This window comes from Rana temporaria, chromosome 11, assembly GCF_905171775.1.
Source record: "Rana temporaria chromosome 11, aRanTem1.1, whole genome shotgun sequence".
NCBI classification, from domain to species: domain Eukaryota; kingdom Metazoa; phylum Chordata; class Amphibia; order Anura; family Ranidae; genus Rana; species Rana temporaria.
In genome coordinates this window covers 4,821,681-4,845,428 of record NC_053499.1, presented here as the reverse complement: position 1 = coordinate 4,845,428, position 23,748 = coordinate 4,821,681, and the positions used below count along the sequence as shown (strand labels likewise).

The 23,748-nt window shown below is 44.4% G+C and overlaps 1 protein-coding gene across 1 annotated transcript; it reads right to left on the bottom strand.

The window, feature by feature from the left end:
* Window positions 1-22,588: 22,588 nt before the first annotated feature.
* On the bottom strand, window positions 22,589-23,143 carry LOC120917417 (acidic proline-rich protein PRP25-like). Its single transcript, XM_040328693.1, has one exon. It carries the CDS (start codon window positions 23,141-23,143, stop codon window positions 22,589-22,591), a length of 555 nt encoding a protein of 184 aa, XP_040184627.1.
* Between the last annotated feature and the right edge of the window lie 605 nt (window positions 23,144-23,748).

Here is a 23,748-nt window from a genome sequence, read left to right as displayed (position 1 = left end):
ATGGTAAAAGCTCAGTTGTAGACATTAAAAATAGATTAAAATAAAATTGATCATTCATTAAATGTGGCATTCCAATAATTTTTTTTGTTTTTTTTGGGGTTCGGGCTAGATATATTGAGCTAAAATTACCTCCCACTTAGTAAAAATAAAAAAATCATAAAAAAAATGATTCAAGCTGTTATACTCACCTATAACAAAAGACATACATTGCTTTAAGGGTAAACGCTCAGATTTAGACATTAGAAATTATATATATATATATATACATACATATATAAAAATGGGCCCCTAAAAACAATATACTATCTTTAAAAAAATATATATATATATAAAAGTATCAGTCAATGAACTTATGAATGAATAAATAATAATAAAAAATCACCCCAAACCATTATACTTTATTAAAAAAAAAACACATCATTCCTCTAATGATAAAATGTCAAATATTGAACCTTAAATAATAAAATTAACCAAAATTAACCAATTATTATTTTTTTTTTTTTTGCTTTTTGGGTTTGGGCTAGATATATTGAGCTAAAATTACCTCCCACTTACATTATATTAAAATAAAATTAGTCCCTAAAAACAATATACTATTTTAACAAAAACAAATTCTTTTAAATAATAAAGGATCAGGTAATGGACTTATGAATGAATAATTAATAATAAAAAATTACCCCAAACCATTATACTTTATTAAAAAAAAATCAATCATTACTTTAATGACAAAAGTTCAGTTTATGAACAATACAGTTAAAAATGACTCCCAATTTCCCTTCTAAAATATCCCACTCTTTACTTTCAAAAAATCAATTGGATTTAAGGATAATATTAGAGGTATGTATATATGAGTGTGTGTGTGTGTGTGTGGTATATATATATTCTTTATACGTATCCTTTTTTTCCCCAAAAGAAATGTAAAAAAGTATATATATGTATATATATATATATATATATATATATATATACACACACACACACACACACATATATATATATATATATATATATATATATATATATATATATATATATATATATATATATATTCTTTATAAATATACTTTTTTTTCCAAAAGAAATGTAAAAAAAGTATATATATATATATACTTTTTTACATTTCTTTTGGAAAAAACGTATATTTATAAAGAAAAGCCAATTGCTGGTGCCCCTCACAAGTGCAGCAAGTTGAGGAAGCCAAATTGTACTAAGTATATAAAACATATCCCTTTCCCACAAGCAGAATTCCAATGTCAGCAATTTTCTACCAAGCTATGGGAATCTATTATTACATTTGAAGCATATTAGGCCCCCCCCCTGGGACAATGGCAGGAGAGCAGTTTGCCTATAGAAATTGACACCGTGTTTTTTTTGCCGGTTGGTCTCCCAAGTGCCGCTCTCTGCTAATTAAATGTACAGGCGGCAGAGTCCCCGGTTTTCATTCGTCTGCCCCCCTTTCACTGGGCTCAGCACCTCCAACAGCAATATTTTAAATGAGTAAATGCAAGCTCATCAATATCTGCAGAGCATTAGCCTAAGCAAACACTTGGTGACTGATCCGGCTCCGTCCGCTCCTTCCTATGGAACGCTGAGCTGAAATCAATTACGGGTCTCTGCGGGGGGAATACGATTTTTTTTGTTAAGAAGAGTCATTTTTTGGCTCTTCATCCCGTGGCTGGAGCGGATCAGAGGCTTAGCCTGGAAAAATATGCCCAAATCCCCGATAATTACTCCCTTTCTCCTCTAATCATAAGAGGTTCTATTCTCTGCCAGACTCGTTCAGCTAAAAACCTTTCTGGCATTAGGTGGACATTTTTTTGGCTAGATTTCCTTTGACTGTTACAGGATAACCGTACTATAAAAAGACAGTATTTATGGTAATGCCCATGTCTAGCTTGGGGGGAAACAAAAAATAATGGATCCCTCAAGAGCAGCCCTGGCTCTTTACCAACCTATGTCCGGTGCTTCCGCCCGTCAGGCTGGCCCTTTTTTTTTTTATTGATTCTGTGCCAGGACTCTTAAGCTGCATCCAAGGACAATAGACCAGTTTGCAAAAAAAATAATAATCTCAGCTAATACTTTCTCTGTTCTCTCAGGCCCAGTACACACGTCCGAGAAACTCGACGGGCAAAACACATCGTTTTGCTCGTCGAGTTCCTTGTGAAGCCGCCGAGGATCTCGGCGAGCCAAGTTTCCTCATTGACTAACGAGGAAATGGAGAACATGTTCTCTATTTGGCCCGACGAGATCTTCGTCGGTTTCCTCGGCCAAAAGTGTACAGACGACCGGGTTTCTCGGCACAATACGGCTCCGATCGAGTTTCTGGCTGAATTCTGCCGAGAAACTCGGTTGTGTGTACGGGCCTCAGAGCTACCATTCAGGGCACTGCTTTGTTTACATCCAGCCTGTCGGCAGTCTGTGCAGTAGAGCAGTGGTCATCAACCCTGCCCTGCAGGACCCACTAACAGGCCAGGTTTTCAAGATAACTGAAATACATCACAGCTGATATCATTTGCTCCTCAGTGATTGCAGTATTCTAGACTGCATCTCCCCAAGGTAATACATAAAACCTGGCCTGTTAGTGGGCCCTGCAGGACAGGGTTGATGACCACTGCAGTAGAGTGAAGAGCAGGGCCAGGCAACCTCAGCACTCCAGATGTGGTAAAACTTCAAATCCCATCATGCCTTTATTGTTTGGCACAGAGTCTTACCTGCTGGAAGCCACTAATGTGTATTTTCGAATAGTACGCGGCACTTATTTGTCAAGTAATAGATCACAAATTTGCCAAAAGAAGATCGACCCTGCAGGGGGAGGCAACCCCAACACTCCAGCTGTGGTGAAACTAGAAAGCCTACATCATAAAAGGAGAAAGGATGGTGCTATAAAAGCAAGTGACATACGGTGTCACATAAATCTAAAGTCCAATACGTTAAAAATAGTTCAAATAACTCCAGTGACCAGTGATCCAAAGCGATAGATGCTAAACTGAAAGCCACCACTAATAGGGAGGACACACAGGGCCATCTTAATGCAAGGGCACTCCTGGGCACTGCCCAGGGGCCCCAGGCACATGGGGGCTCCACAATAATCTTGCATTACATCAAACTTGCCAAGTGTCAAGAATTTGCTAGGATAGTCATGCTTTTTACTAAACTGTCCCGATATGGTCATGCCCTCCTGAGCCCAGTATTATGCCCTCCTGAGCCCAGTATTGTGCCCTCCTGACCCCCTCCCCTCTACCGTGCCCTTTCTGTTAACTAGTCATTGATTTATGGAATGTTTTCCTTTTGTAAAATGGATTTTTCTAAAAGTACTAATGAATATATGGTTAATTATATCAACTATTTATACTTTATTTCTTGAAAGTAGGTGGGTAAATTGGGGCAAGCTGGTAGGGGCCCCAGTGCATTACTTTGCCCAGGGGCCCATGATGCTTTTAAGATGGCCCTGAGGACACACAGTGGGGTAGATTCAGATAGGTTAGCGGATCTTTAGATCCGCGTAACCTATCTGATTTACGTTACGCCGCCGCAAGTTTTTGATGCATGTGCTTTATTCAGAAAATTTTAATCAGGCGTGTCCCTGCGCCGAACGAACTGCGCATGCGCCGTCCGCAAAATTTCCCAGCGTGCATTGCTCCAAATGACGTTGCAAGGACGTCATTGGTTTCGATGTGAACGTAAATTACATCCATCCGTATTCGCGAACGACTTACGCAAACGACGTAAAAAAAATTCAAAATTCGACCCGGGAACGACGGCCATACTTAACATAGGATACGCCGCATATAGCAGGGATAACTATACGCCGGAAAAAGCCGAACGCAAACGACGTAAAAAAAAAACGCCGGGCGGTCGTTCGTTTCTGAATCGGCCTAACTCCTCATTTGCATATTCCTCACGTATACAAACGGAAGCGCCACCTAGCGGCCGGCCTGGAATTGCAGCCTAAGATCTGACGGTGTAAGTCACTTACACCTGGCGGATCTTAGGGAGATCTATGCGGAACCTGATTCTATGAATCAGGCGCATAGATACGACGGCCGGACTCAGAGATACGACGGCGTATCAGGAGATACGCCGGCGTATCTCTTTTCTGAATCCGGCCCAGTGACCTTACCCCATGTGTTGGGCTACCCAGATAGCGTAGCCAAACCAGCGTTATTTAAATATGGCTTTGAATGTCCTCCAAGTCCACAGCCGTTAGGATCGTCCCAAAATCAATCAATTCTCACATAAATGTAAACGTACTTCATTGCGCAGTATGTCAAGTTTAAAGTGCTTTATTATAAAGATGTCAAGGTGCTGACAAACATCGAATGTAAAACCACATTCGTGTCCACTGACAGCGAGGAGGATGAATTAAAACAACCGTTTCCAACCAGCACACTGTCTGACCATCAAGACGTGGTGACGTCGTGTAGCTCAGCACCTAACTACATGTTTCGTCATCATTGACGTCATCAGGGGGCGTGCATTCGTTTAGCTACCCCCTATCCTATGTGATTTACAATAGCTAATTGGAGAAAGCAGGAATTACTTCGGGCTGGGTGCGTAAGGGTTTTCTTTTCCTCTGTCCTAGTCTGCAAACATTTTTCTCTCCATAGTAGACTTTAAACAGACTGACTATAAACAAAGTTCTATTTTTACTAGCCTGGGACTCTAAAGCCTGGTCTGAAAGCACAAGAAAGGCACGAGTAAGAGGATATATGATGTCCCTGAATATATACAATAACATAAAGGGGTCTATTGATGAAAACTTCCATAGCCATTCACCCAGCGATCTGCATTTACATTGATTCTGTGTAAATTGGATGAAAACAAATGTTCTACAATAATAAAATGCTACATTATGGCCACTGGATAGAGCTAAGGAGCATGGGAAATACAAGGAGATACAATGTAACACTTCTAGAGGGAATTAGCAAATTGATAAAACTGATGGTTACATTAGTTGCAGATTTGTTGGTTACATCATTTTGGATAACAGTTCACCAATTTTATGAAAATCAGGGCTACACATAATGACCGGCATTAGCCTCATTGTATCCCTTATATTATGATGTCTCAATTTTGCATGTGATTGCAAGTCTGTATCTTGCCTGAGTAATCACATCCCCCGTCCCCCATTGCTGCTTCTAAAATTCATCCATCTTGTCATACTTTGTCCCTGTGCACAATTACTAAGCAAACACTCATTATTTCCAGTCTCTGCTGTATGTTGCATTGTACAGATACAGTTGAATCTGCTTCCTTAGCAGGCTGTGCCGTATTTATCTTTGTCACCCTGAGATGATTGCTGGTGGGTTCATGAGCCTGCCTGATGGAGGTATTCGATGTAAGGGGGGCTCTGATTGAGGCACTTGATAAAAGGAGGGCTCTGATGGAGGCATTTGATGTAAGGGGGGCTCTGATGGAGGGATGTAAGGGGGGCTCTGATGGAGGCATTTGATGTAAGGGGGGCTCTGATGAAGACATTTGATGTAAGGGGGCTGTGATGGAGACATTTGATGTAAGGGGGGCTCTGATTGAGGCATTTGATGTAAGGGGGGGGCTCTGATGGAGGCATTTGATTTCAGGGGGGCTCTGATGAAGACGTTTGATGTAAAGGGGGCTCTGATGGAGGAGGGGTCCTGTGTATGATGGGGGTAGTATGTGGAGGGGTCCTGTGTATGATGGGGGTAGTATGTGGAGGGGTCCTGTGTATACGATGAGCGTAGTATGGGGAGGGGTCCTGTGTATGATTGGGGTAGTCTGGGGAGGGGTCCTGTGTATGATGGGGGTAGTATGTGGAGGGGTCCTGTGTATACGATGAGCGTAGTATGGGGAGGGGTCCTGTGTATGATTGGGGTAGTATGTGAAGGGGTCCTGTGTATGATTGGGGTAGTATGGGGAGGGGTCCTGTGTATGATGGGCGTAGTATGGGGAGGGGTCCTGTGTATGATGGGCGTAGTATGGGGAGGGGTCCTGTGTATGATGGGCGTAGTATGGGGAGGGGTCCTGTGTATGATGGGGGTAGTATGTGGAGGGGTCCTGTGTATATGATGGGCGTAGTATGGGGAGGGGTCCTGTGTATGATTGGGGTAGTATGGGGAGGGGTCCTGTGTATGATAGGCGTAGTATGGGGAGGGGTCCTGTGTATAATGAGGGTAGTATGAGGAGGGGTCCGGTGTATATGATGGGCATAGTATGGGGAGGGGTCCTGTGTATGATTGGGGTAGTATGGGGAGGGGTCCTGTGTATAATGGGGTAGTATGGGGAGGGGTCCTGTGTATGATTGGGGTAGTATGGGGAGGGGTCCTGTGTATAATGAGGGTAGTATGGGGAGGGGTCCTGTGTATATGATGGGCGTAGTATGGGGAGGGGTCCTGTGTATAATGAGGGTAGTATGAGGAGGGGTCCTGTGTATATGATGGGCGTAGTATGGGGAGGGGTCCTGTGTATGATTGGGGTAGTATGGGGAGGGGTCCTGTGTATATGATAAGCATAGTATGGGGAGGGGTCCTGTGTATGATTGGGATAGTATGGGGAGGGGTCCTGTGTATGATGGGGTAGTATGGGGAGGGGTCCTGTGTATGATGGGGGGGTAGTATGGGGAAGGAAGAGGGAAGTAGAGTGTACACCACTCCAAAGGCTGTCTGCAAATGAAAGATCTCTTGATACTACCGTGGCAATAAGACTGGGTGCCTGCCGAGGCCCGAAACCTGTAAAAACCATGCAACAAAAAGGAAAAAGCGGCACACCCAGAGATGAAGAAAAATGTGTTGGTTTATCGTAGAATCAAAGGTTTAAAAAAACATGACACATGAGGGATCCAGACGCGTTTCACACAAAGTGCTTAATCATTGATTAAGCACTTTGTGCTTAATAAAATTCTCAAATTCTCTTTGTTGCATAGTATGGGGAATGGCGTCCCGTGTAACGATGGGGGAGGGGGTCCTGTGTAACGATAATATATATAGAGATAGAAAGAGAGAATAAGAGACCCCAAAGGGCAGAGTAATGGAAGGTGTTAAGTGACTGTAAGCAGCCTGGTGAGTTTCGTCGAACACGTCCTTTTAGCCATGAAACAAAACGCATTGTCAGGTAAGCCATTTGCCTTATAGGTGTGTCCCATTGTTGCACTGTGTATCTAGTCCGTATTGTATCCGTCCCCTCCGTGTCATCTCGTGTCTCCTATTTATCTTCCTGGCACTTTCATCCCGGACCTCCTGATAGGTCGCCTCTTTATTACTTGTGTAATGTCACTTTAAAGAACGGACATTATATACGGGTACCGCTACCTATGAATATAGATATGTATCCCAAATTTCAGGACCTTATATATATATATATTTTATTTTTTGTTCATTACCTCTACATGGAGAATAGTATTTAAAAAAAAGAAGAAAAAAAAAGAAAAAGAAAAATCTGCATCATATATAAAGATCTGTCTATATAGTAAAACATATATTAATGTACATTAGTCACACCAGAGTTATTAATCCTTGAGGCGCTACCTCACATTTTGTATTTATGTGTACAAATGCAATTTATTGATGATATTATATTGATGGCTTATTCTATGACAAAGGTATAAAATTAGAGTTTCTTCTAATATGTTGGAGTTCCTAAACACAAAATAAATGTCAGTGTTGAGAGAGATTGGCTGTGTGGCTTTTTATTTCCCTGAACAATGTAAAGTATAAAAAGTGTGGGCTTACTATTATTTTATAAGGGGCGAGCATGCTTTATAATAAAACACAGGACCCAGCTTGATGTTTCGTGGATCAATTTTTAAACCCGGTTGAATTTATGGCCAACTGAATCTTCCACACCCATGCCATATGAGTGGGCTTTCTCTGGATCACCCCAATGAGGGTGCCTCGCCAATGCCATACGAGAGAGCTTCTCTGGATCACCCCAATGAGGGTGCCTCGCCAATGCCATACGAGAGAGCTTCTCTGGATCGCCCCAATGAGGGTGCCTCACCAATCCCATAAGAGAGAGCCTCTCTGGATCACCCCAATGAGGGTGCCTTACCAATGTCATACAAGTGGACTTCTCTTGATCACCCCAATGAGGGTGCCTTCCCAATGCTATAAGAGCGAGCCTCTGTGGATCACCCCAATGAGGGTGCCTCCCCAATGCCATATGAGTGGGCTTCTCTTGATTACCCCAATGAGGGTGCCTCCCCAATGCCATACAAGCGGGCTTTTCTGGATCACCCCAATGAGGGTGCCTCCCCAATGCCATATGAGTGGGCTTCTATGGATCAACACAATGAGGGTGCCTCCCCAATGCCATAATAGCGAGCTTTTCTGGATCACCCCAATAAGGGTGCCTCACTGATGCCATAAGAGCGAGCCTCTCTGGATCACCCCAAAAAGGGTGCCTCCCTAATGCCATAAGAGCGAGCCTCTCTGGATCACCTCATTGAGCATGCCTCACCAATGCCATAAGAGTGCGTTTCTCTGGATCACCCCAATGAGGGCTCCTCCCCAATGCCATACGAGTGGGCTTCTCTGGATCGTCTCAATGGAGGGCTCCTCCCCAATGCCATATGAGTGGGCTTCTCTGGATCAACACAATCAGGGTGCCTCCCCAATGCCATACAAGCAGGCTTCTCTGGATCACCCCATTGAGGGTGCCTCACCAATGCCATAATAGCAAGCTTTTTTGGATCACCCCAATAAGGGTGCCTCACCGATGCCATAAGAGCGAGCCTCTCTGGATCACCCCAATAAGGGTGCCTCCCTAATGCCATAAGACCGAGCCTCTCTGGATCACCTCATTGAGCATGCCTCACCAATGCCATAAGAGTGCACTTCTCTGGATCACCCCAATGAGGGCTCCTCCCCAATGCCATATGAGTGGGCTTCTCTGGATAATCTCAATGAGGGGTCCTCCCCAATGCCATGGCAAGGCCAATATTGAGTTGGCCCACCCTTTGCAGCTATAACAACTTCAACTCTTCTGGGAAGGCCGTCCACAAGGTTTAGGAGGGTGTCTATGGGAATGTTTGACCATTCTTCCAGAAGAACATCTGTGAGTTCAGGCACTGATGTTGGAGGAGAAGGCCTGGCTCACTCCAAAACCTTGTGGACAGCCTTCCCAGAAGAGTTGAAGCTGTTATATCTGCAAAGGGCGGGGCCAACTCAATATTGAACCCTAGGGACTAAGACTGGTGTCCCATTACTTTTGACAATATAGTGTATGTTGATACAATGTGACTGTTATGCCATTTTCGAAACTCCATCAGTAAAGTGCAGAAACCCTATTTATGAGCATACATTCCTTCTTTGGGATAAATGGGTCAACGGCAAGGAATGAAGTGTGGAGGCCTCTGGCACGGAGAGGGGCACAATATGGCGAAAAGTTCGATTTTAGATTGCTCGTTGAGTAGACCATTATATGTTATATACAGGGACTACAATATGGAGCTGCGAAGGGCTGAAGCTGAAGACAAGATTCTTTCTTGTATAACACAGAACTGTTTTCTCTATCATATTACCTCCGAGAATTTTCCGTATCATTCAATGGAATTGTTAGAAGTTCTGATTACCGAGAAGCCGCCGGGAAACTGAACAAAAGGTAAGAAACGGTTTGCTCTCCAGGCCCTGGAATAAATTCATACATTGTAAATGAGGCCGGATAACCCCCGACATTAATACCCGGGAGGACAATACTATTAGAGTGTACGGCAATACTATTCACCTAAAAAAAAACAAAAAAAATAACAATCTTGGTGTAAAAAAAGAACCGCGCAGTAATCAGATACAGTGGAAATAAAGTATGTGAACCCCTTGGAATTAACTGATTTTCTGTAGGCATTTTTTTTTATAAAATGTGATCCCCTAAGAAGTCACAGCAATAGACAAACACAATGGGCCAGATCCACAAAGAACTTACGGCGGCGTATCTATTGATACGCCGCGTAGGTTCTACGATGCGCCGCCGTATCTTTGTTTGGTATCCACAAAACAAAGATACGACTGAATGTGGGCTAGATCCGACTGACGTACGTCTTAGTAAGCAATCGGATCTTAGGTGCATATTTACGCTGGCCGCTAGGTGGCGCTTCCGTTGATTTCCGCGCAGAGTATGCAGATTAGCTAGATACGCCGATTCCCAAACGTACGTCCGCCCGGTGCATTTTTTTACGCCGTTTACGTAAGGCTTTTTTCGGCGTAAAGTTACCCCTGCCTCTATGAGGCGTACGCAATGTTAGGTATGGACGTCGGGACAGCGTCAAATTTTCCGTCGTTTACGTCGTTTGCGTAAATCGTTCGCGAATAGGGCTTTGCGTAAGTTACGTTCACGTCGAAAGCATTGACTATTTGCGACGTGATTTCGCGCATGCGCACTGGGATACGCCTACGGACAGCGCTTGCGTCGTTCGTTAAAAAGCGTCAATTACGTGGGGTCATACCAGATTGCCATACAACACGCCCACTCCAAGCCTACTTTGAATTACGCGGGCTTACGCCGGCAGATTTACGTTACGCGGGCCCGCATATGGGAGCAAGTTCTTTGTGGATACCCTAGGAACCACTCTGATTTACGGCGGCGTAGCGCATATGAGATGCGCTACGCCCACCTAAATATACGCCCGTTTTTGTGGATCTGGCCCAATGTGGCTTAACCACTTCAATACCGGCCCATAGTAATTTGACGTCCACAGATGGGATCTCCCATCCTGGGTGGACGTCATATGACATCCTGTTCTTTGTGGGGGGATATCTGAATGATGGGGACAGCTAGAGGCATCATTCAGATATCATTCTCTTCTGCCGGCGATTTTGTGCCGCCGCTTGATCGTTGTTATAGGCGGCGGGAGGGAACATCCCCCCCTCCCGCCACCATCCGGTGCTTCTCCAGGCTCTCCCGTGCCATCGGGGGCCTGGAGAAAGAATCGTCCGGCGCAGGCAGGAAGCATAGAGATGACTGGTGACCAGATGGTCACCAGTCATCTCTATGACCGTTGGAGGCCCGGGCGCGATGTGATGACGTCACGCCCGGGTACCCGTAAGTAAACAAAGCCGCGATTGCGGTTAGTAAGCAACACTAATCATGAGATTGTGAATTTTTTTTCACCGATCTCATGCTTTCCAGCCCGGAGGAGAGATGTGGGGTCTTATTGACCCCGCATCTCTCCATAAAGAGGACCTGTCACACGCATTTCCTATTACAAGGGATGTTTACATTCCTTGTAATAGGAAGAAAAGTGAAAAAAAAGAAATAAAAAAAAAGTGTAAAAAAAGAAATAAATAAGGAAAAAAAAAAAAAAGAAAAAAATTAAAACGCCCCTGTCCCCGGTAGCGCGAACGCACACATAACTCCCGCCGACATATGTAAACGCTGTTTAAACCACATATGTGAGGTATCGGCGCGTGCGTTAGAGCGCCAGCAACAATTCTAGCACTAGACCTCCTCTGTAAATCTAAACTGGTAACCTGTAAACGTTTTCAAAGCCTTGCCTATGGAGATTTTTAAGTACCGAAGCGCCATTTCATTAGTGTGCGCAATTTTAAAGCGTGACATGTTAGGTGTCTATTTACTCGATGTAACATCATCTTTCATACTTTACAAAAAAAATTGGGCTAACTTTACTGTTTTGCTATTTTTTTAATTCATGAAACGGCGTTGAAATTCGAAAATTTTACGTTGTTTGCGTAAGTCGTCTGTGAATAGGGATTTACGTCATTTACGTCCACGTCAAAACCAATAGGCCCGTGCGGCGTACGTTGCCGAAATGCACACTGGGATATGTAGGCGGACGGCGCATACGCCGTTCCAAAAAAACGTCAATCACGTCAGGTCAACCCAAATTAACATTAAACACGCCCCCTCAGCCTATTTTGAATTAGGCGCCCTTACAACCGCCCACTTTAGGCTACGCCGCCGTAACTTAGCAGGCAAGTACTTTGTGAATCATGTACTTGCCTCGATAACTTACGGCGGCGTAGTGTAAACACGATACGCTACGCCGCCGCAAAGTTAGGACGCCCTTTGTGAATCTACCCCTTTGACCAGAGCAATGCAGTGCTACCATAGTAACTGTGGTCATGATTTTTTTTTTACATATTATGATCGCTTATATCATTGAATTTCATTGATATAAGCAATCATATTTTACTGAATGAAACTGACAATTGCGCGGTTATGCAACACTGCGTCCAAACTACATTTGTATCATTATTTTTCTAGCAGATAGAGCTTTCTTTTGATCGTATTTATTCACCATTTTTTTTCTTTTCGCGAAATAATTGAAAAAATATCAATTTAAAAAAAAAAAGAAATAGGTGCTTTTCTTCGTTTCTGTTATAAAATTTTGCAAATAAATAACCTTTTCTTCATAAAGAAACTTACTGCAGAAAACAAGTTACTTCAAAGGGGTTCACATACTTTTTCTTGCCGCTGTAGATATACCGGCTGTCTAGGTATGTATGTAGTAAACATCAGCCTCATCAGAAGATAAATCCGGCCAGCGGGTCAAGTACCATACAAGTGATTTCAGCGCGGAGTGCGGAGACACAGGCTGTGATCCATCAAGCTATGATAATAACACTTATGGTTTGCTAGAGGATCCTCTTACGTGATTATCTCATTGATTTCTATGATATTTCTATGGAGGCCATGTTAGCATGCCACAAGTGCCACATTAATCAGCCCATAAATGGGGCACTATATAAAATTACATTATCAAAAAATATTTATATTATATGTGAAAGACTAATAATAAAATATAAGGGCCAGATTCTCGTAAATCACCCGGCGCAAGCCCGCCTAATTCAAATTAGCCGTGTAGGGGGCGTGGAGCATTTAAATTAAGCGCGTTCCCGCGCCGAACGTACTGCGCATGCGCCTTCCGGAAAATATCCCAGGGTGCATTGCTCCAAATGACGTAGCAAGGACGTCATTGGTTTCGACGTGAACGTAAATGGCATCCAGCCCCATTGACGGACGACTTACGCAAACGACGTACATTTACAAATTTCGACGCTGGAACGACGGCCATACTTAACATTGGTTGCCCCTCATATAGCAGGGGCAACTTTACGCCGTGCAAAACTAACGTAAACGTCGTAACTTCACTGCGTCGACCGCGCGTACGTTCGGGAATTCGCGTATCTAGCTAATTTGCATACTGGACGGGGAAAACGACGGAGGCGACACCTAGCGGCCAAAAAAAAAATTACATTTAAGATCCGACAGCGTAAGAGCCTTACGCCTGTCGGATCTAATGGATATCTATGCGTAACTGATTCTAAGAATCAGTCGCACAGATACGGCGGCCCAGATTAGGACTTACGACGGCGTACATTGCGTTGCGCCGTCGTAAGCCCTTTGAGAATCTGGTCCTCTATATATATTTTTAGCAAAGACCCTAGAGAATAAAATGGCGATCGTTGCAATATTTTATGTCACGCGGTATTTGTGCAGCGGTCTTTCAAACGCAATATTTTGGGGAAAAATGCACTTTCATGAATTAAAAAAATAAAAATAAACAGTAAAGTTAGCACAATTTTTTTGTATAATGTGAAAGATGATGTTACGCCGAGTAAATAGATACCTAACATGTCACGCTTTGAAAATGCGCACGCTCGTGGAATGGCGACAAACTACGGTACCTAGTTTGAGTATAGCCAACCATTGGATATCAGCACCTTGGACAGCGCTGGTCTCTATTTTGCCCTCCAGTAAAGCTATTTCATTCGATTTCAGCACTTTGGACACCACTGTCATGTATTTTTCCTCCCGTAAAGCCATTTCATTGGATGCCAGCACTGTTTTGTGTTTTTCCCTCCAGTAATGCAATTTCATTGGATGGCAGCATTGTTTGGTATTTTGCCCTCCAGTAAAGCCATTTCATTGGATTTCAGCACCTTGGACAGCACTGTTGTGTATTTTGCCCTCCAGTAAAGCCATGTTATTGGATGACAGCACTGGTTTGTATTTTGCCCTCCAGTAAAGCCATTTCATTCGATTTCAGCACCTTGGACATCATGGTTCTGTATTTTGCCCTCAAGTAAAGCTAGTTCATTGGATGACAGCACTGTTCTGTATTTTGCCTTCCAGGAAAGCCATTTCACTCGATTTCCGCCCCTTGGACAGCACTGTTCTGTATTTTGCCCTCCAGTATAGCCAACCATAGGATTTCAGCACCTTGGACAGCACTGTTCTGTCTATTGCCCTCCAGTAAAGCAATTTTATTGGATGGTAGCACTGTTTTGTATTTTGCCCCCCAGTAAACCCATTCCATTGTATTCCAGCACCTCGGACAGCACTGTTCTGTGTTTTGCCCTTCAGTAAATTTCATTGTATTTCAGCACCTTGGACAGCGCTGGTCTGTATTTTGCCCTCCAGTAAAGCCATTTCATTGGATGACAGCACAGTTTTGTATTTTGGCCTCCAGTAAAGCCATTTCATTGGATTTCTGCACCTTGGACGTCATGGTTTGGACACTTTGGACAGCACTGTTCTGTATTTTGCCCTCCAGTAAAGCCATTTCATGCAATGACAGCACTGTTCTGTATTTTGCCCTCCAGCAAAGCTATATCATTCGATTTCAGCACTTTGGACACCACTGTCATGTATTTTTCCTCCCGTAAAGCCATTTTATTGGATGGCAGCATTGTTTTGTATTTTTCACTCCAGTAAAGCCATTTCATTGGATGACAACACTGGTTTTTATTTTGCCCTCCAGTAAAGCCATTTCATTGGATTTCAGCCCCTTGGACAGCACTGTTGTGTATTTTGCACTCCGGTAAAGCCATTTTTTTGGAAGACAGCACTGGTTTGTATTTTGCCCTCCAGTAAAGCCATTTCATTCGATTTCAGCACCTTGGACATCATGGTTCTGTATTTTGCCCTCCAGTAAAGCCAGTTCATTGGATGACAGCACTGTTCTGTATTTTGCCTTCCAGGAAAGCCATTTAATTCGATTTCAGCACCTTGGACAACACTGTTCTGTATTTTGCCCTCCAGTATAGCCAACCATAGGATTTCAGCACATTGGACAGCACTGTTCTGTCTTTTGCCCTCCAGTAAAGCAATTTTATTGGATGGTAGCACTGTTTTGTATTTTGCCCCCCAGTAAAGCCATTCCATTCGATTTCAGCACCTCGGACAGCACTGTTCTGTATTTTGCCCTCCAGTAAATTTCATTGTATTTCAGCACCTTGGACAGCGCTGGTCTGTATTTTGCCCTCCAGTAAATGTCATTGTATTTCAGCACCTTGGACAGCGCTGGTTTGTATTTTGCCCTCTAGTAAAGCCATTTCATTGGATGACAGCACTGTTTTGTATTTTGGCCTCCAGTAAAGCCATTTCATTGGATTTCTGCGCCTTGGACATCATGGTTTGGACACTTTGGAAATCACTGTTCTGTATTTTGCCCTCCAGTAAAGCCATTTCATGCAATGACAGCACTGTTCTGTATTTTGCCCTCCAGCAAAGCCATTTTATTCGATTTCAGCACTTTGGACACCACTGTCGTGTATTTTTCCTCCCGTAAAGCCATTTTATTGGATGGCAGCATTGTTTTGTATTTTGCCCTCCGGTAAAGCCATTTCATTATATTTTTAGCCCCTTGGACATCACTGTTGTGTATTTTGCACTCCAGTAAAGCCATTTCATTGGATGACAACACTGGTTTGTATTTTGCCCTCCGGTAAATTCATTTCATTGGATTTCAGCACCTTGGACAGCACTGTTCTGTATTTTGCCCTCAAGTAAAGCCATTTCATTGGATGACAGCACTGGTTTGTATTTTGCCCTCCAGTAAAGCCATTTCATTCGATTTCAGCACCTTGGACATCATGGTTCTGTATTTTGCCCTCCAGTAAAGCCAGTTCATTGGATGACACTGTTCTGTATTTTGCCTTCCAGGAAAGCCATTTCACTCGATTTCAGCCCCTTGGACAGCACTGTTCTGTATTTTGCCCTCCAGTATAGCCAACCATAGGATTTCAGCACCTTGGACAGCACTGTTCTGTATTTTGCCCTCCAGTATAGCCAACCATAGGATTTCAGCACCTTGGACAGCACTGTTCTGTCTTTTGCCCTCCAGTAAAACAATTTTATTGGATGGTAGCACTGTTTTGTATTTTGCCCCCCAGTAAAGCCATTCCATTAGATTTCAGCACCTCGGACAGCACGGTTCTGTATTTTGCCCTCCAGTAAATGTCATCGTATTTCAGCACCTTGGACAGCGCTGGTTTGTATTTTGGCCTCCAGTAAAGCCATTTCATTCGATTTCAGCCCCTTGGACATCACTGTTGTGTATTTTGCACTCCAGTAAAGCCATTTCATTGGATGACAGCACTGGTTTGTATTTTGCCCTCCAGTAAAGCCATTTCATTAGATTTCAGCACCTCGGACAGCACGGTTCTGTATTTTGCCCTCCAGTAAATGTCATCGTATTTCAGCACCTTGGACAGCGCTGGTTTCTATTTTGGCCTCCAGTAAAGCCATTTCATTGGATTTCTGCACCTTGCACATCATGGTTTGGACACTTTGGACAGCACTGGTCTGTATGTTGCCCTCCAGCAAAGCCATTTCATGCAATGACAGCACCTTGGACATCATGGTTCTGTTTTTTGCCCTCCAATAAAGCCATTCCATCGGATTTCAGCACCTCGGACAGCGGTCTCCCCCTTCCTCCACAATGATTAATCCTGTCTATACTTAGGAATGGCATCCAGGATTGGAACTAAAGCGAAAGAGAAGCATTTGGCTGATGAATGAATCGTCACCCCCTCCTCCCTTCCCCTGGGGCTCCCAGCTGGCTTCATTTGCACATGATTTGTGATAACAATTCTAGGTGTTTAGAAGGCAATAGGTATGATTTATGGCGGATGCTGCAAAGGTTTCCTTTGTTCTAGGACAAAAGCAACACAGATGCATCTTCGTCTACACACGTGAGAGCGATCCATTCTGCGAGCGGTCAATGCGATGAGCACCTCACCTGAGTTATGAAACCTTTACATAATGATAAGAGCTCTGCTGCTTCACATCCATCGACCCAGACACAGAGAAAGACCAGATCTGTTTAAAAGAATGAAAAAAAAAGAAAAAAAAAAGATCCGACTTTGAAGTCATTGGTAGAGTCATAAAAGTGTAACGTTGATATTTACCTGTATATATGTTTTATCCCTGGGAAGAAAACTTAATCTAGACTTATACTCAAAAACAAAACTTTCATATAAAACTTTAACCCCCCCCCCCCCCCCCCCTGTGTAACACATACACTAAATTGTCAAAAGTATTGGGACGCCTGCCTTTACACGCACATGAAATTTAATGGTATCCCAGTCTTAGTTTCTAGGGTTCAATATTGAGTTGGCCCACCCTTTGCAGCTATAACAGCTTCACCTCTTCTGGGAACGCTTTCATGTACCGCATGAACGGTCTTTTCCTGCTCCGAGCACTGCAGAGGGAGGGGGACCGAGATCCCCCCGCTGACAGAGGAGGATGAGAGCAGCGGGGATCAGCTGACCAGTGCCACAACAAATATTGACCACACAACCCAACCCTTTTTCCCGAACTAGGGCTTATTTCCGAGGTAGGGCTTATATTGCAGCGTTCCCCAAAAATCACAGTAGGGCTTACTTTCGGGGGAAGGTCTTATTTTTGGGGGGAACCACGGTTAATGTTCTGTGTTGAGGAAATTAGAATGTAAGCTCTTCTGGAGCAGCAACCATTGATTCCACACTTTCTGTAACACACCGAATGAGACGTCCTTACAAACATAAGAAATAAATAACTATAAGCCCAAATAAAACTTACGATGATTAAAGGAAAATGTAAATAAATTTAAGTGGCGTTAAATGGCAAGTTGAGTGCCGCTCCGCGCTTCCATGTACTGCCTGAACTGTCTTTTTCCACTCCGTGCAATACAGAGGGAGGGGGCCCCCGAGATCCCCCGCTGAGAGCTGGCAGAAGGAGAGCAGCAGGGAATCAGCTGAGTGCCGCTTGGCGCTTCCATGTACCACCTAAACAGTCTTTTCCTGCTCTGAGCACTACAGAGGGAGGGGGGCCAAGATCCCCCCCGCTGACAGAAGAGGAGGAGAGCAGCGGGGATCAGCTGACCAGTGCCACAACAAAGGTATTGACCACACAACACAACCCTTTCCGAACTAGGGCTTATTTTCGAGGTAGGGCTTATATTGCAGCCTTCCCCGAAAATCACAGTAGGGCTTACGTTGGGGGGGGGAGGTCTTATTTTCCGGGAACCACGGTCATGTACATGTGTTGAGGAAATTAGAATGTAAGCTCTTCTGGAGCAGCAACCATTGATTCCACACTTTCTGTAGACGTCCTTACAAACATAAGAAATAAATAACTATAAGCCCAAATAAAACTTACGATGATTAAAGGAAAATGTAAATAAATTTAAGTGGTGTTAAATGGCAATTTTGCACGCCGGCGTAAAAGAAGGATTAACTACTTTCCCCCGCTTAAAAATAGCTGTCAAAGAGTAATTGACTTCTAATGCATCATAACTGTGTGTTTTCAGCTGGACTAGACTCCACTTATAAATGTATTTTCCCCCACTCCGCGCCGCATAGGTTTATAATATCCAGCGCTCACCCCAAATGGTGGCAAAAAGACACGGTCCATTTACCGATAATTTGGCCCTTTCCGTTGCCTAGCAACCTCACTTCTGCAAGCATTTATAAATCAGCGATAATTTTAGGGCAGGAGGCAGTTTGTGGCTCCGAGACGAGAAAGTAAAAAGCATTGGAGGTCCTCCGGGAGGAGGAAGGCGTCATCCAAAATCTAGAGTCTTTTTTTTTTTGGAAGCTGAGAACTTGATTGATGCCCACTCAATGTCACCAGAAAGCCGCGGAGTGTTATAATACGAAATCACTTCACTAGGCAGTTACTGTCACGGCGACAGGAATCCTTCTGTCAGACGGATGCCAAATGATTTGAGTCGTTGGGAAAGGTGACACGTGGCAAGTTGGGAGACCTCATCGCTTCCGACAGCCAGAGACACCGAAGTGTGTTTGAAGACTTATACCAATGAGACCGCGTGGCCTCAATGCTTATAACCTTCGCCGTTATTAGTGTCCTGCAGCAATGTCCTACAAAGACTCTTTCAGGGGACGGATACTAAACATGTGCATTAGTTTCCGAATTTCGGGGATTTTTGCGTTTTAACAAACGATAACGAACGGGCAGAATCTGAAATCCGAAAGATCCGACATAAAAAATGTTTTTTTTTCCATTTCGTTTTCGACAACAGTTTAATATAGATAGAAGATTCAACATGACGGTGACAATAGCGATCTGTGTCAATCGAACCTGCGGTTGAATGTGCCTAACTCTATTAGTCCAAGATTATTCAAAATAGAGAGAAAAGATTTGACATTATAGAGACATGATGATTCGACATAGAGAAAAAAGATTTGACATAGAGAGAAAAGATTCGACATAGAGAAAAAAGATTCGACATAGAGAAAAAAGATTTAACAGAGAGAAAAAATTCGACATAGAGAGACATGAAGCTTCGACATAGAGAGAAAAGATTCAACATAGAGAAAAAACATTTGACATAGAAAGAAAAGATTCGACATTATAGAGACATAAAGATTCGACATGGAGAGAAAAGATTCAATATAGAGAGAAAAGATTCAATATAGAGAGAAAAGATTCAACATAGAGAGAAAAGATTCGACATTATAGAGGCATGAAGATTCGACATAGAGAGAAAAGATTCGACATAGCGAGAAAAGATTCGACATAGAGAGAAAAGATTCGACATTATAGAGAGACATGAAGATTTGACATAGAGAGAAATCCTCTGTTAGTAGAGACACACCCTCCTCCTCTGTAAGTAGAGACACCCCCTCCTCCTCTGTTAGTAGAGACACTCCCTCCTCCTCTGTTAGTAGAGACACTCCCTCCTCCTCTGCTAGTTGAGACACTCCCTCCTCCTCTGTTAGTAGAGACACACCCTCCTCCTCTGCTAGTAGAGACACTCCCTTCTCCTCTGCTAGTAGAGGCACCCTCCTCCTCGGTTAGTAGAGACACTCCCTCCTCCTCTGCTAGTAGAGACACTCCCTCCTCCTCTGTTAGTAGAGACACTCCCTTCTCCTCTGCTAGTAGAGACACTCCCTCCTCCTCTGCTGGGTAGAGACACTCCCTTCTCCTCTGCTAGTAGTAGTAGAGACACTCCCTCCTCCTCTGTTAGTAGAGACACTCCCTCCTCCTCTGCTAGTAGAGACACTCCCTCCTCCTCTGCTAGTAGAGACACGCCCTCCTCCTCTGCTAGTAGAGACACTCCCTCTGCTAGTAGAGACACTCCCTCCTCCTCTGCTGGGTAGAGACACTCCCTTCTCCTCTGCTAGTAGTAGTAGAGACACTCCCTCCTCCTCTGTTAGTAGAGACACTCCCTCCTCCTCTGCTAGTAGAGACACTCCCTCCTCCTCTGCTAGTAGAGACACGCCCTCCTCCTCTGCTAGTAGAGACACTCCCTCTGCTAGTAGAGACACTCCCTCCTCCTCTGCTAGTAGAGACACGCCCTCCTCCTCTGCTAGTAGAGACACTCCCTCTGCTAGTAGAGACACTCCCTCCTCCTCTGCTAGTAGACACACCCTCCTCCTCTCCTAGTAGAGACACTCCCTCCTCCTCTGCTAGTAGAGACACTCCCCCCTCCCCTGCTAGTAGAGACACTCCCTCCTCCTCTGCTAGTAGAGACACTCCCCTCTCCTCTGCTTGTAGAGGCACCCTCCTCCTCTGCTAGTAGAGACACTCCCTTCTCCTCTGCTAGTAGAGGCACCCTCCTCCTCTGCTAGTAGAGACACCCTCCTCCTCTGCTAGTAGAGACACCCTCCTCCTCCTCTGTTAGTAGAGACAAGCCCTCCTCCTCTTATTAGAGACACACCCTCCTCCCCTGCTGGGTAGAGACACACCCTCCTCCTCTGTTAGTAGAGACACACCCTCCTCCTCTGTTAGTAGAGGCAAGCCCTCCTCCTCTTATTAGAGACACGCCCTCCTCCTCTTCTGGGTAGAGACATGCCTCCTCCTCTGCTAGTAGAGACACGCCCTCCTCCTCTTATTAGAGACACGCCCTCCTCCTCTTCTGGGTAGAGACATGCCTCCTCCTCTGCTAGTAGAGAGACGCCTCCTCCTCTGCTAGTAGAGACACGCCCTCCTCCTTTTCCGTATTTGAAAGCCCAGTGACAAATTACTAACAGTGTCATGTATCCACCTTATAGTAAATGTTTCCTGGTGAGATAAAAATTCTGTATGAATAATGTAAAAATGATACAAGGTGTACTGAACTGAACATAGGATGAGAAAAATCATGGGCAGAGGTCAGTCCCCCCCCTCCCCGTCAGAACTTATTTCAAAATAATTGGTAGATCCTCAAGCAGCAAGTTAATTGCCCCTCTAAGCCCCACATTGCACAATTAGGCCGGCTTCATACCACTTCCATCACATTTAGAAACATAAGACTGCTATCACTATCACCGCTATTACAGTCCATTTACAAATCAATACTTCCACGTTTCTACTCCCTACAGCGCCCTTAAAATATGGCTTGTGCCACACTTAATATATTGAAAAAAAAATCGAAGAAAAAAAAAAAGGATGGACAGTATATAATTCAAATGTTATGTCGAAGAAAGACGCCAATCATTTAAAGGAGAAGTACAGCCAAAGCTTGTTTGGTTGTACTTCTCCTGTGGATCACATGGGTGCATCTCATTCTGCACTCCTGTGACCCCCTTAGGCCTCGTACACATGAGGGGACATGTCCGATGAAAATGGTCCGCGGACCGTTTTCATTGGACATGTCCGCTCGGAGATTTCGGTCTGATGGCTGTACACACCATCAAACCGAAATCCGTGCGGACAGGATACGCTGTGACGTGGCCGCACCGTCGCCGCGACGATGACGCGGCGACGTCCGCGACCCTGGAAGGTCAATGCTTCCACGCATGCGTCGAATCACTTCGACGCATGCGAGGGCTTTCGGCCGAGCAGACATGTCCGGTGAGTCGTACAGACGACCGAACATGTCCGACGGACAGGCTTCCAGCGGACATGTTTCTTACCATGCTAAGAAACATTTGTCCGCTGGAAACCTGTCCGATCCGCCGGAAAATTGTCCGGTCGGCCGCGGACCAGTTTCAGCAGACATGTTCGGTCGTGTGTACGAGGCCTTATAAGCAGACAGAAATACGTTTGCTGAATATCTAAACAATATACACCAAGAACCAATGAGAATAGGATTTTTGAGGTGCCACAACAATAAATCCCATTCTCCTTGGTCCTTATCAGCAGACAGCGGGCTGAAGCGTGCTCCCGGGTGATGTCACAGATCCTTCCTGAGCCTGGACCGGCACCCGACTCAGCCTATCAGTGATAGAGGCTAGGAAAAATGGACAGCCACACTCCAATAGACCTTTCGGTTGCCTTTATTGTAAAATCAGAACAGAAAATGCTCTACAAAAACGCAACAAAAAAATGGGGATAGCAGTCAACGCGTTTCACACTTTGGGTCAGTACTTAGTCCAATGTGCAGTTCTTTAGTTCTAATGAATGACAGGAAGATACTACAGATACCTTAATCCAATCTCCATGGAATGTGTCAATGCAAATAATGATTGTCTTTTACAGTACTCACAATGTTCCTTCCAGGTCTTCCAGGATTCCTAGGGTCTTCAGTACTCACAGGTTCACTGTTGGGCCTACCAGGATTTCCAGGACTTCTATAACCTCCAGTACTTACAGGTTCTTTCCTGGGTCTTCTAGGATTTCCAGGATTCCTTGGGCTTCCAGTACACACAGGTTCCCTGCCAGATCTACCAGGATTTCCAGGACTTCTGGAACCTCCAGTACTTACAGGTTCCTTGCAGAGTCTTCCAAAATTTCCAGGATTCCTAGGGCTGCCAGCACTCATAGGTTCCCTGCCGGGTCTTCTAGGATTTCCAGGACTTACAGGACTTACAGTGCTTACAGATTGCTGTTTGGGTCTTCGGGAATTTCTAGGATTCCGAGGACCTCCACTATACATGGGATTACTGCTGGGTCTGCTAGAATTTCCAGGAATACTAGGACCTCCACTTCCTCCAGGACTTCCAGAGTTTTTCTGAAACGATGCTGAGATTGTCCTCGGACCAGAAGGATAATTAGGAAAAAGCATTTGAAGTGGCTGGTGCTGTGTCTTATAGCCAGCTACCCTAGGGCTAAAGTGCTATACTATTTAGCTGTAAGGTCGCTGTGTGTTGCCAATCTAGATTTACCTGACTACTTTCAGCCAGCTGCCTTGACCTTTGCCTGGACCTGACTTCTCTCTCACCTGCCACCTACTTCAATCTCTGCCTGGACCTGACTACTCTCTTGTTTACTGACTGCCTCAACCCTTGTCTAACCTAACCACCACACGGTGGCTTTTTGGTTCCAGCCACACCCTTAAAAAGATGGTGTTGAAGGCCTACACCTTCTGGGATGGTTGTTCCAATATGACCTCTTTTGTTCTAGTTGGATGTAGATGGCCTCTTGTGAACCATTTGTCCTCTCTGTCCAAAATGTGCTATTTACTGTTCTCAAAGGAATGTTCCTTTTCCTTAAGGGACTTTAGGAATAGTGGCCTTTTGGTTCCAGCCAACCCCTTTGGTGGTGCAATCCTGAGGACCATGACCTAATACCATTTTTTTTAGAAAAAAAAACAGGACCACTTGGGTTTCTGGCCCAGCTCCACCATGAGAAGCTCAGGGGAAAACCAACTGCCACTTGGACTCAATGCCT

Coding starts and splice junctions, on each gene's coding strand:
- LOC120917417 (XM_040328693.1), bottom strand. CDS start 23,143: ATGCTTTTTCCTAATTATCCTTCTGGTCCGAGGACAATCTCAGCATCG.